General features: G+C 39.6%; 1 protein-coding gene across 9 annotated transcripts in view; it reads left to right on the forward strand.

The window, feature by feature from the left end:
- Nucleotides 1-211: 211 nt before the first annotated feature.
- ubr4 (ubiquitin protein ligase E3 component n-recognin 4) overlaps nt 212-13,042 on the forward strand; it is a 45,344-nt gene continuing 32,513 nt past the window's right edge. For all 9 annotated transcript variants that reach the window (XM_034145073.1, XM_034145080.1, XM_034145074.1 and 6 more), the window contains exons 1-20: nt 212-367; nt 2,043-2,140; nt 2,260-2,363; nt 2,484-2,613; nt 2,804-2,949; nt 3,137-3,236; nt 4,642-4,783; nt 4,947-5,071; nt 5,325-5,449; nt 5,762-5,821; nt 5,956-6,146; nt 6,404-6,503; nt 6,852-6,992; nt 7,281-7,398; nt 10,686-10,873; nt 10,973-11,129; nt 11,264-11,349; nt 11,465-11,634; nt 11,949-12,228; nt 12,667-12,799. In XM_034145073.1, coding sequence (XP_034000964.1) covers nt 243-367; nt 2,043-2,140; nt 2,260-2,363; nt 2,484-2,613; nt 2,804-2,949; nt 3,137-3,236; nt 4,642-4,783; nt 4,947-5,071; nt 5,325-5,449; nt 5,762-5,821; nt 5,956-6,146; nt 6,404-6,503; nt 6,852-6,992; nt 7,281-7,398; nt 10,686-10,873; nt 10,973-11,129; nt 11,264-11,349; nt 11,465-11,634; nt 11,949-12,228; nt 12,667-12,799 — 2,719 coding nt within the window. In that variant the 5' untranslated portion in view covers nt 212-242. The remainder of the gene's footprint in view (nt 368-2,042; nt 2,141-2,259; nt 2,364-2,483; nt 2,614-2,803; nt 2,950-3,136; nt 3,237-4,641; nt 4,784-4,946; nt 5,072-5,324; nt 5,450-5,761; nt 5,822-5,955; nt 6,147-6,403; nt 6,504-6,851; nt 6,993-7,280; nt 7,399-10,685; nt 10,874-10,972; nt 11,130-11,263; nt 11,350-11,464; nt 11,635-11,948; nt 12,229-12,666; nt 12,800-13,042) is intronic.

Raw genomic sequence — 13,042 nt, forward strand, 5'->3', positions numbered from 1 at the left:
GGGAACAAATGAATTACATGTGCGTGATTTGGATAAAGGCAATATTGAATTATACTGTGTGTATATTTGGAAGATTATATTAATAGTATTATACACCTTTATTAATAGTGGGATTACAAACTGTTTCGTATACACTCTGTACATGTTTGGATGGGATGTTGGGCTGACAGTTGACAGCGCCCCCTCTGATTTACTTTCACGGTGTCTTCTACCAGCAGCTAGTTTTTACATGGGATTTCAAGATGGCGTCGAGCGGAGGAGAAGGGGAACACGAATGGACAGCGGCAGTACGGCCGCTTTTATCAGCCTCGTACACCGCTTTTGAAACGAAGGAGCTACCTCAGCTTATCGGGTCTATCATCAACAGGTAACTGGTTACATGTCAATTAGCTGCGGGTCTCTATTTGTTCAAATTCTACCCATGTCCACCCATGAGAGATCTGGCTGGCTAACATGCTAACTTAGCTTGTTTGGTACAGTTCGATGGGAAACGTTACCAGTTGAGCTAGCTTTAGCAGCTAACACGCTACTTGAGCTTAACTTGTACTGGCATCGAATATGCTAACGTTAGCTCACTTGCTCAAATTGCTATTAAGCTCCTACTGGCTGGTAATGCATATACAGTTTGAAACAAAGCTGGGACAATGGCTGGTGTATGTCAGTCTTTAATGGGACATTAAAGAAGCGCAGTCGTCATTTGGCTTCGCAGTGTAAGGTTTTGAAAATCTGCTTCATCATTAGCTAGCTAACACAAACATTAGCCAGCAAGCTACCTAAGGGGCCTTCCAAACGAACTGGTACGTAACGTTGAAATAGCCACAGTAATATTTGACTGCGTCAGCTAAGTTACGTTGGCTTTATTTGGTTTGTGTTGTATGCTCCGCTTGCAATACCAAGTATGCTTTGTGCATGTCAACATGCAATTTATACATTAACTAATAAAGGTTGCCAGTGTTAAACGCTATCTGCTGTGTGTCTGTGGCTGGGCTGGAAGTAGGCGTGGACCATGTACTCCACTTATGTTTGATAAGGTGGTGATGGGTCGCCGTTAATGTATTTTTCAATAAAACTAACTTGGCGACATTGCTGCTTGGTAATAAACCGTGTAGCTGAAACTACAATGAAGCTGGTGCAGGGTCTGTCAACGTCAAGCAGGGGAACGTATATTTGAAGTAAAACTAGACGTACGCTCTTGTATGTGCACATTTCGTCTGGCAAACCACCCCACATTCATCGTCACCATGGAGTGAATAACAAATCGGTAGTACCAACACAGTGAATAGTATGGCTTTTTTAGTGGTGCCATCAGCTGATCACACTGCATTTAAATTAAGAGCTTCCTGGTATTTGTATTGGTTTCATTTTCCAAAGCAACAACAACCCTGCAAATGCATTTAAGTTTCGTTTTCGAATGAAACGTCTGGTTTGGGTTTGCAAAACGGTCAATTATCTATTAAAATGCTTACAGTAGACTATAGTATATAACGTTTGAAACACAATTACAGCTATGTGTCACCATTGCAAGTATTTTCTACATTGTGTGCATGGAATTCAGATTATGCCTAATAGTTGTTTTTAAAATGTGTAACATAATTGTTGGTGTTTTTAAACTGGAAGTTTAGTTGTCAGCATCAGTGGTGTGGCATCTCCAGCACACCCTCCATGTTATTTCACTTTCTGAGAGTTTTTGAGATATGTGTTTTAGATTTAGTTCTATGAGGGTTTTACTAACTAGATGTTAGCATGTAGATCGATGTCTGTATATGTGATTGTGGATACTAAAAACATGCATTTAATGGAACATTTGTGCTGTCACTTGAATACTTTGATGTTCTGGACGCTGTAGAAGGCAATTTGAAAAAAAAATATATATAGATAAGGAAAGAACATGTCCCTGTGAACAATTGATGCTAACACAGGTGGGTCCCTAGCTGTCCAGGTCCACCAACAAAGACTGCTGCGCTTTTTTCTGGAAATATGTGATTTAGAATGCAGAAACAAAATATGAGAGTTTAATGAGATATTTCACTTGTCATTTGCAGTGAATCAGACATCCTTCACCACGACAAACAGTATGAGCCGTTCTACTCATCATTCGTGGCACTCTCTGCACACTATATCACCACAGTATGTGGTCAAAGTAAGTATCTTTTATTTCTCTATTGTGATAGATATTGCTACTTATGTCAGGCACTATATTCAAATGCTACCAGTTGTGTTTTGTACAACCAGCAAATCATTTTTTTTCTATCTCCCTAGTACCGAGAAATCAGCTGCTGTCGGTTGCTGCAGCATGCAAAGTATTGATTGAATTCTCTTTGCTGCGCTTGGAGAACCCAGATGAGGCATGTGCGGTATCACAGGTAAGGGAAAAAAACTGCATTCTACTTAATGCTTATGGTCAATGTGTGTCAGTTTTCACTTTTATTAACTATATAAACCCACATGTTAAATGAAGAAATACGTTGCTTTTTGTTCTTCAGAAACACCTGATTCTTCTGATAAAAGGACTTTGCACTGGCTGCAGCAGACTGGATCGCACAGAAATCATTACTTTTACTGCTATGATGAAATCTGCCAAGTTGCCTCAAACCGTAAAGACCCTTTCAGATGGTAAGTGTCCCTTTTAGGGAAGGATCAAAATTAAGCAATACTAAGCTAATAACGATACATTACTACTGTTAGTAAAATGATTTATTTATTCCAAAAAAGAGTCATTAAAAGATGAATAATAAAGGGACCAAACTAAGGTACTGCCTCTGCTTTTGATTGACAAGAACTGTCCTTTTTGTTCATTTAATAGTGGAAGATCAGAAGGAGTTGCCCAGTGCTGTGAACCCAGAGCTTCGTCAAAAAGAAGTGCAAATGAACTTCTTTAATCAACTGACTTCAGTTTTTAACCCGGACCTTACCACCATCTTGGCCTCCCCGTCAGCATCACACATGCAGGCAAGTGTTGCAGAGCAGCCGTCCTATCGCCTGCTCCACTCTCAGCTACTAATGACAACTTGATTGAGTTAACCAACCTTCTTACTGAAAATAAACAGTTTTTTTTACGATATATGTTGTATGTATGTAATATAATTTGCCTCCTGATTAATCATCAGTGTTTTGTTTTTCCTCTCTCTAATTATAGGCTGAGAGTGATTGCGATGACCAAACCACAGAACAAGCTATTCAGGCCAAAATGAAGAATGCCTTTGTCTCTCAGAATGTGTCTAGCTTACAGGAACTCGGTGAGTATTTTTTTCTTTGTATCTTGTCTTTAAGTGCTGAAGCACATTTGATATCCTTAAGTATTTTTTCCAAAGACTGATATTATAGAAAGATTAAGTGTGAAGCATCTTTCTTGTAGTATAACAGAATCTTGGGGCGTTTTCCCTCAACCTTTTCACATGCAAAATGACTGTCCACCCCTTTTTTCTTACGTCCTTAAGAGTTAACCTCTTAAGGACGATGGTCCCCCCAGTGGACCCCCCCCCCCCCACCGCTTTTTTTCGAGACTGTGTCTCAGGGCTTCTTAACATTTATGAAACTATTAATGTGTAGCACCAGATTAACGGGAAGAATCTCAGCTAACTGAAGATATGAACCATTTTTACCAAAACAAAACACAAGGGCAATACCAAGCCTCTGAATTAGCACTAAGCGAAAAAGTGCTAACGCACTTTAGCACAGAACTCAAGATAAAGATACCCTTATTACTTATCGTAGCTGCACATACTATAGCCGATTAAAGCTGAGACTCCACAGATTATATAGGTATAGGATCATCACTGAGCGATCCGAACTCGCGACAGGGGAAGCAAACACAGACATCACAACACGTACCTTTACAGAGCTTTTACGGGAGATCGTCTCAACGTAGCTGTCAATCTGATCAAAAGATGTGTTCAATGGCATTAAAACGAGAAAAAACGCGGCTGCATCGGTTGATCCATAGGTTAATAATGTATCTGTGGCTTTGAAAAAATTATTTATAATCCATAATTCCATTTTTATGTAAAAATCGGAGCAAAAAAGTTAGCTGCTAATGGTAGCCAACAGAGTGTATGCAGCTTCCGGTTTTGGCCACGCGTCACTCTCACTCCTTATTTGTTAATGTGTTGGTGTGTGTAGAACTTCCCCTCGATTCCATTGGCTCTAGCTGTTATATAAGAGATTTCATTCATCAAAATCGACCAAGGGGGGCCAGAGATATGGAAAATCCACCCAAATGACCCCAGAAGTGTTTTTTTTGTTGCTAAATCTCTCTAAAAAGGTCAAATTTCACTTGTTTTGCATCAATCTTGATACAGGGTACTTATTATATGTTTTTAGCTTTTAGTCTACTAACCCATCATCCAAGGGTGGTTTTCACTATAAGTAAAAAAGAATTTTTGGACGGACACTATAATTTACAGTTTTTTACTATGTTCAATCTGAATTTTCTTTAAAATAAAAAACATCTATATTGATTCTGACTTTTCTACATCCAACTCACAGGTTTATCATTACTTTGAGAACAAAGATTATTAATTTAACCCTTTTAGAAGGGAAGATATGGTAATTTGTTCTGGGAATGTCATTTTCGAGCCTGAGACCTGAAAAACAGGCTCAGGGTGGAACAGGTTAACAGTAGTGTTTTTTTAATATTCCCAGGTGGGTCTGAGAAGTTGCTACGTGTGTGCCTCAACCTGCCCTACTTTCTGCGCTACATCAACCGTTTCCAGGATGCTGTATCAGCCAACTCTTTCTTTATCATGCCTGCCACAGTGGCCGATGCCACTGCTGTCCGCAATGGGTAACATTCATTTTTAAATTGATTTATTATATACAATTTACATTCTTATATTATGATTTGTTTATAAGGGTCAATATCAGCTGTGTACGTTTCTGCATGTGTATTTGATAACTATTGTTCTCTACTGTTCAATAAACTTTTAATGCTTTAACCCCAAACCCAGATTCCATTCACTGGTGATAGACGTAACCATGGCTTTGGACACACTGTCCCTGCCTGTACTGGAGCCCTTGACACCGGGGAGATTACTGGATATGACCGTGCTGGCTTTGAGCTGTCTCTATGCTGGTAGGTGAAAAACTCTGTTGGACAAAATTAAGTATACTGTTGTGTCCAGTAATTGAAAAGGTTTTAAACTTCAGCAAAAGTGGAAGAATTATAGATGGGACAGAAATAGCAGTTTCCTTTACAACAAATGAAACCATAAAGCAGTGTAGTACTATGGGTTGCTTGAATGTACCTCCCTTATTTATTCATTTTGTTAAATTATTGAATTAAATTTGTACAAGTCAAAATAAATGTTTATTTTTTACCCCTTTAGGTACGAGTGTTGCCACCTGCATGGCCATTCTGCAGGTAGGCAGCGGCTTGCAGCTGCGCACAGCCTCCACTGGAACTAAAGAGGAAGACTATGAAAATGACGCAGCCACAATTGTCCAGAAATGTGTGAGTATTATGAATAGAACATTCTCAAAGTATGCTCACAGAGGAAATAATCTGGTGCTTCGTTGAAACTTTATTCAGTAACTTCTGTTTTTCGACTCGCAAGACTCAGTGAGTTACAGGTTTATTTCAAATGATGAACAAATTGTGGGGGCAGGGAGTTTCATTCTGAATGGTTTTATGTGGAAGTTATTGTCTCATGTATTGCCATTACATTTCTCATTTTTAGTAATATGTTATTAGTGCCTTGGCACCTTAAACACACCGTAAGAACATTTAAAATGCTAACAAGTACAACATTTGTGTTGGCAACAGCTGGAGATCTACGAAATGATTGGACAAGCCATCAGCAACTCCCGCAGAGCTGGAGGAGAGGTGAGTGCTAGGACTAGAATGATAGTATTGTGAAAGAAAAACAAGTTCAGTTCCTTTTGATTAACTTTACTGTTTGTGAAGTTTAAAGTGGTCAAAAAAGACATTCATTTGATGTACCTATTTCCTTACTGCAGCATTATCAGAACTTCCAGCTGCTTGGAGCCTGGTGCCTTCTAAACAGCCTCTACCTGATTCTTAACCTGAGCCCCACGGCCCTGGCAGATAAAGGGAAAGAGAAGGACCCCCTGGCCGCCCTGCGCGTCCGTGATATTGCCGCTCGCACCAAGGACGGCGCGGGATCGCCTAAACTTGGGCCTGGCAAAGGGTAATTTACAAAGAAAATTAAATAAGTCATTATAATGTTTGTTGTGTCGCGGTGGCTTCATCTTTTGATCGTCATCAGTTAAGCATCACATCTTTTAAAATAAATGAAGGTGTAGATAGTGGTTACTGCATAGACATTTCTGGAAAATGTAATTTTTGTTTAATTACTATATCAAAAAAATACATAAATGCTGCTCTTAAAGTGAGATGTGTGCATTAATGATTTGTTCCTTTTTCTTTTTGATTTGTTTCCTATAGACACCAAGGCTTTGGTGTTTTGTCTGTTATCCTGGCAAACCATGCCATCAAACTTTTGACTTCACTTTTCCAGGATCTCCAAGTTGAGGCTCTGCACCGGGTAAGTTAGATAAACAAAATAAAAATGTTTGTCTGTTATGATTTATGAGTTTTTTGAGCCACATAATGCCCCATGTTTTGATGTTAACAAAAGTAAAAATAAAACAGGTTCGCAATTCCGTCAAAGTTCATTATTTATTACTCCTTAAATGTATTCAAAAGGAACTCTTTAAAAGAAAGGCAAGAAAAAATATTATTATGCTAAAAATAAGTTAGGAAGGTTGTCTAGTTAGATTTTTTAAAACGTATGTTTAAAATAATAATTAAAAAGAAGGATCTAAGCATGAAAGAAACAATAAAAAACAGGATACAAAAGTAACGTTCTATTTCTTGAAACCTGTGTTTGCAGCAGGGCTGGGCGAGTGACGGACCCCCCGCCGAACTCAACATCATGGCACAGAGCACTTCCATCCAGAGGGTCCAGAGGCTCATCGACTCTGTGCCCCTCACCAATCTACTCTTCACACTTCTCTCAACTTCCTACAAAAAGGTATTTACATACTTGTAATTTGCACAAGTGTTTGTTTACTTCATATTTCCGTGCAATGTAATACAGGATAAACCCTTTGGAACATTCTGTAATTTAGACAGATGTGTGCAACAGAAAATACACAGACACAAAACAGATATTGGAATGGAACCATCACATGATATATGTTTGCCAGCTGTTTCTGTCCTCGTCTTACAGTTGTGTGAATACAATCTGATTGAAACCTTTAATTGAAGGATCAGAAACGGTTGTCATTATTAAGAGTGTTTCTTGTTTTGGATCCATCAGGCTTGTGTTCTCCAACGTCAGAGGAAAGGCTCAGTCAGCAGCGATGCCAGCGCTTCTACAGATTCAAACACCTACTACGAGGATGATTTCAGCAGTACAGAGGAAGATAGCAGTCAAGGTACTTCATTTTGGATTTAAGTATTGCATCTTCACTTTCTTAAAACTGAAAATTCTCCCCATATAATACCTATTGTCAGGACTTCATTTTTGCTTCTATCCTGGCACAGATGACACAATACAATGCACATATTGTTCTGCACTTCATTATACATTTGGAATTTAGAAGTATTTGATAATGCAAGGATTACAAACTGTATTGATTCAAATATGTTCTAATAATCAACATTTGAAGGATGCGCCACATAATGAAGTGAGAAAATTCAGTTGTTATTGTTCGGATGTAATTTCTCCTGATAATTACAGCCAATGATGTGAAGCATAGCTGCGCAGTAGGAACAGCCCTCAAAAGGTCCCTGCTGAATGGGGACTTTATCCTCTCTGCAAAAACAGATAATGATTGCTTACCTGAAATTCCTTATTGAATCATCTCTAATACTTTTGAATTACAATTAACTGTAAAGAGGTATAATACATTCGTACCTTTTTTATTTTATTGTTTTTAAATGAAAGTATGATCAGGGCATCATGTAACTGTAGGTGTGATGGAGACACACTTATGCTCTCATCACTAAATGAGTAAACAAACAAGCTACTATCCTAGAAGCTTTAAGTTTTGCTTTCAAGGTATGCTTCAGATTTCTCTCCATGACAGTCAGGAAGCAGGTGCCGTTAGCCGAGTCATGTTTGTGTTCTGATCTCGGAGCTAGTGTCAGTGCTGAGCTGTATCAGTGCTGAGCTGTATCAGTAAGGCAGTGAAACAAGTGTGCTGTCAGTGGATCAGTCAGGTTATGGCAGCAGTGAGGGGAAATGCATTCACACACACAGTAATGTCATTACTTTTTTTGTCCCTTCATCACACAATGTGAACAGTGTAGTTGACAGTTTCTACTATTTCAGCAGAGAGAAGACAGGAGAAGACAAGTGCAGCTTGTGTCTCAGGTCAGCAGTTTTCTGTCCTCAGGTCCAAGACTTGGTGTCCACTTCACTGTCCTAGATTCATTGTGTTGTTGTATGTCTCACAATTGTAGGCTCTGAGCTGTGGCCCTACTAGCTTAGAAAATGGCAGAGCCACAGATGAAGAGCCTTTGGCAAAACAGCTCTCAATTTGAAACGTGCCCTTCTATGGAATGAAAAATATAAATTGATGTTTTTTCAAAGAGATTCATCTGTGGCTCAGTGTGGTTTGAAGGATAATACCAGCAGTGTTGACATGTGGCTGCAAATGATTGTTTTCACACCCATCACAACCTTGTCAAGCTGATGAATGGAAAAGTGGAACATGTACAGTAACTAACTACGTTTTGCAATTCTGTTGAGTCAACCTTTTCCCAGGTGCTTTCAAGAGCTGTGTCCTAGAAATACAACTTGTACAATGGTTTTATTTGACACAGAAAACTTAAAAATAGAGCTTACTTTATCCGTTTACACAAACGACAAACACTGAGCAAAGAAGCGATGTGCTCCCAAGTCACATATCAGAACATTTATCAGAAAGTACAAACGAATGAATTTCATACACAAGCCATAAAGAGTCACGGTCCATTGGATGATTGATAGATGTGTTTGTCTGTCACCCAGTCTGTGCCCTGCCTTATCCGTCCAAAGTTCGATGCACACTTGTAGTTGTCAGACAGATCAGATGTTTGTGATAGCTATATATTGTGATGTATCATCACTGAGGTAAATAATTTAAATGTTGTTTTAAAAATTACATCCAATCTTAATTTGTTGCTTTGATCATCATAGTCACCTTGCTTGTCATTGCATTTCTCGTCAGTCACACGTTTTTGAATCCAATAATATCGTTCATCCCATGTCAAAACAGTGGTATTATTCCCAAACACGATAAATTCAAGTTGCGCTTGTAAACGTTTGACTTAAACACATTTTGCCACCACTTGCTGTCACCTGAAACATTAACATTATGATCTTTCTATGTTGCATGCAGATTTGAATATCAACTTAAAGTGAAACACTTGAAGCGTTTATATATTCTTATTGAAAATAATCTTTAAATACTCTTGTTGCCGTGAGCTGGTTTTCATGTCTAATGTAGCTTAAATATATTTGATTGATTAGTAGCTACCAGGAACAAGTCCTTGTGGGGCCATCACTCGTAAGGATAGGTGTGCGAGTGCAATGTGTTGCCAGTCGGTTGACAAGTGAAAGCAGAGACTTTAGTGGACCAACCCCTGGAGTTAAGATCTACAATATATTTTAAATCCAGTGAAAAAATAGATTGAATGGGTTCCACTATTACACGCAGAACCTGCACTGGAAACATAAAGGGAGATACTTGTTCCTGTCCTTTAGTTATCTAGGATGAGAGGTGTTGAGTGGGTGAGGGAAAACTCAAAGCCAAGCAGCTGAGCGCTGGTTTTTGAATGGGTCAGTTCTATGCAGCTGCCTGTGGAGGAAGACTCATCGTTTTCTCAGCCCACGCCACAAGAAGCGTCTTGTATTTGGCTGGTCTAGGATTTCCTGGGTAGGGTACTGGACAGAGCACTGGTGATTTATCGTTAAACGTATGATTTATAGGAGGGCCACTTGAATGCACTTGTGGGAAACGTCAGATAAGCCTTAAGGAGGTTACATCGAGGGACTGGCAGTTTGAAGGATCATATTTTAACTTTATATTAAATGCATATTTGTTGTGGCTAATGCATGTTGCTAGTGCTTTAAACTTAATTCTTAATTCCTGTTGATTGTAACATTGTAAATTATTTCTACTATGGAATAATGCAGCAGGGTTCTGAAACGTGCTTTGCTTCAAGTGTCAGCCTGACTAGCATTGCCTGTCTGTCACTGTTGCAAGTAGCATGTATTAATATTAACACACAAAGATAGCTGTGATCATTGCATGCTATTTTAATGCTTATATATGTAATTCATGAAAAGAACCCAACTTTAATTCACTTGTATGTCCATTGTTCAAAATTATAAAACTGTTGGCACTACACACGTATAAAAAGCATTTCGTTTAAATTCCAGGTTAATCTAGGAAGGATAGGAGCACTGACCGCATGGAACATTATTTCAAACATCTCCGAATAAATATTATGTAGGTTTCTTCCTTATGTGGATAATCACCAACATGTTGTCACTAAATGTTCACTATTTATTGCAGTCCATCTCCTGCACAGTGTTGTAGGTGTCACAAGTTTCAACCTTTTTACATTTGTTTTATGGTCACACCACTACCACTCCACACATATCTTGAAAGTCATGGGACTGTTCTCTTCTTCACTCTTAGAAATGTATGTAAATGGTTGTCTTTCTCTGCAGATGATGACAGTGAACCGATTTTGGGGCTTTGGTTTGAAGAGACAATTTCCCCAACTAAAGACAAAGTTGCTCCCCCTCCCCCTCCACCACCCCCACCTCTGGAGACCTCTCCCAGACTGAAGAGCCCCAGTAAGCAGAATCCAAGCGAGAATGGCAACATTTTAGCTGGCCGGAAAGACCCAGAACTGGTGAGGAGTGAATTCTGTGTAGCGTACCTGCTGATTTATCTCTACGAACAGCTTATGGACGTTTTTAACTCGACAACTTCCTACTTCTTCTTCCTATAGTTCCTCAGTTTAGCCTCCAGCATTCTGAACTTCATCACCACCTCAATGCTCAAGTCCAGAAACAACTTTATCCGCAACTACCTGAGCGTGTCTCTTACAGAGCAGCACATGGCTACACTTGCCAGCATCATCAAGGACGTGGACAAAGATGTCAAAGGTACAGTGGGAAAATGACTGCTTATCATGAATGTTATGTCAATTTTACCCCGATTTCCTTTTGTTGGCTTGGTAGCTAATGAAGGATTTAGCCCAAAATAGATAGATGGCAACGATGCATTTTGTTCCCATCAGGCTCTTCAGATGAAGCGTTTTCTTTAGCGCTGTATCACTTCAACCACACACTGGTAACATCCGATCTTCCATCCCCGGCCCTGCAGGTAAGTTCTTTGTTATTCCAGTATCTCCACCAGCATTTAAACTCTCTGGGAGTAAGTTGTATGAATGATGTGTTCCTTGTAACAAACTGATTGTTGTTTGTCTTGTAATTCACAGAGCACCCTTCTTCAGCAGTTAGGTGTTGCACCCTTTTCAGAAGGTCCCTGGCCGCTTTACATTCACCCTCAATCCCTATCGGTGCTCTCTAGACTTCTCCTCATATGGCAGCACAAAGCAAGTGTGCAAGGAGAGCCAGATGTGCCGGAGTGCATGAAAGTCTGGGAAAGGTATGACAACCATTTCAATTCTCACCCCGCTCGTATGTTAAAGGACTGTTTAAGATGTTCCCTAGGTGCTATCACTTTAATATGTGGAGTGCTCACAGACAATGCATCGCTTTTACCACGTTACCAAGTAACAGCCATTTTATAATTCATCAATATTCGAGAACAGAGTTGACACCCCTTTATGAAGTGCTGTGTTTTTCAAAACTGTGAATAAACTCTAGAAAATGTCATTGTTGAAATGCATACTAGGTAATATTTTCAAATATTTAATTAAATGTATTACCCATTTCTACCGTTCTTTCCTTTTCTTATAGATTTTTAGGAACTTTGAAGCAGCATACTATCCAGAGCTCTGTGCAAGTAGAAGACGACCTGAACGTGGAGCACCTCCAGCTCCTGCTGCTCCTTTTCCACAATCTGTCGGAGCGCGGCCGGCGGTCCGTCCTGACACTCGTCACCCAGGCCATCACTGAGGTGGCCCAGAGCAAAGACTCCCAGCTGAAGGCGGTGCCCCTCAACCTGGCCCGGCTGTGTCTGGTTTTCGACTACCTGCTGCGCCACTACTCAAAGGCGCCCGTGTACCTTTATGAACAGGTCAATTGCTTATTTCTTTTTTATTATTGTCCTATCCTGAGGGTTAAATGCATTTTCTAGACGCATATTCTGTTACCTTTATTTTGTAATACTTTTTAGGTAAAATACTGTCCAGCAAATGCAGTCAGTAATTAATAAATACATAAATATATAATGCACAAATCTAGAACAACCTTTAAGATCCCATACTGAGTATTGCATAAGGCTGATTTAGTATAAAGATGTCTTCAGCTGCTTAACCACTTATTTCCTCTGGAGAAGCTATTGGTTTCACATCTTGTAAGCTCCACAGATCCACACATATTTAAATCGTTTCGGGATACTGCCAAGTGTTGTTTAGAGCTATTTGGATTTGATTACCCCACCTGTAGGAGTAACATGACAGCCACACAATACATGTGATATTAAATGTCTCTCTGTTATGAATATTATTTATAGGTGCAGTATAACCTCCTGACCCCCCCCTCCACCGGGCCGGGCTCTATTCAGGATGGTGGCAAACGTGGCGGCCTGCCCCTTTACTATGGATTCAAAGAGGTGGAGGAGAACTGGGCCAAGCACTGTTCAGGAGGTAAGACTAAGGAAGGAAATTCACTTTTTTAACAACTGGGTAGAGGGTTATTTTCTTAAACAAAAGATGACCTGTGCATATGTTCTCTAATTGCGAAAGTCACTGGTTGTTTTAACACTAGAACCGCCAGAGGTTTTTGTATACCTAAAACCGCCACCTGGGTCAAATTGACCCGCTATTAGAATGCATTGATTTTCAAGGTAAAATGTTCTTTTATTGAACAGTGAGTTTTGATCGCACAGG

Source organism: Trematomus bernacchii, unplaced genomic scaffold, assembly GCF_902827165.1.
Source record: "Trematomus bernacchii unplaced genomic scaffold, fTreBer1.1, whole genome shotgun sequence".
In the NCBI taxonomy this organism is placed as follows: Eukaryota; Metazoa; Chordata; class Actinopteri; order Perciformes; family Nototheniidae; genus Trematomus; species Trematomus bernacchii.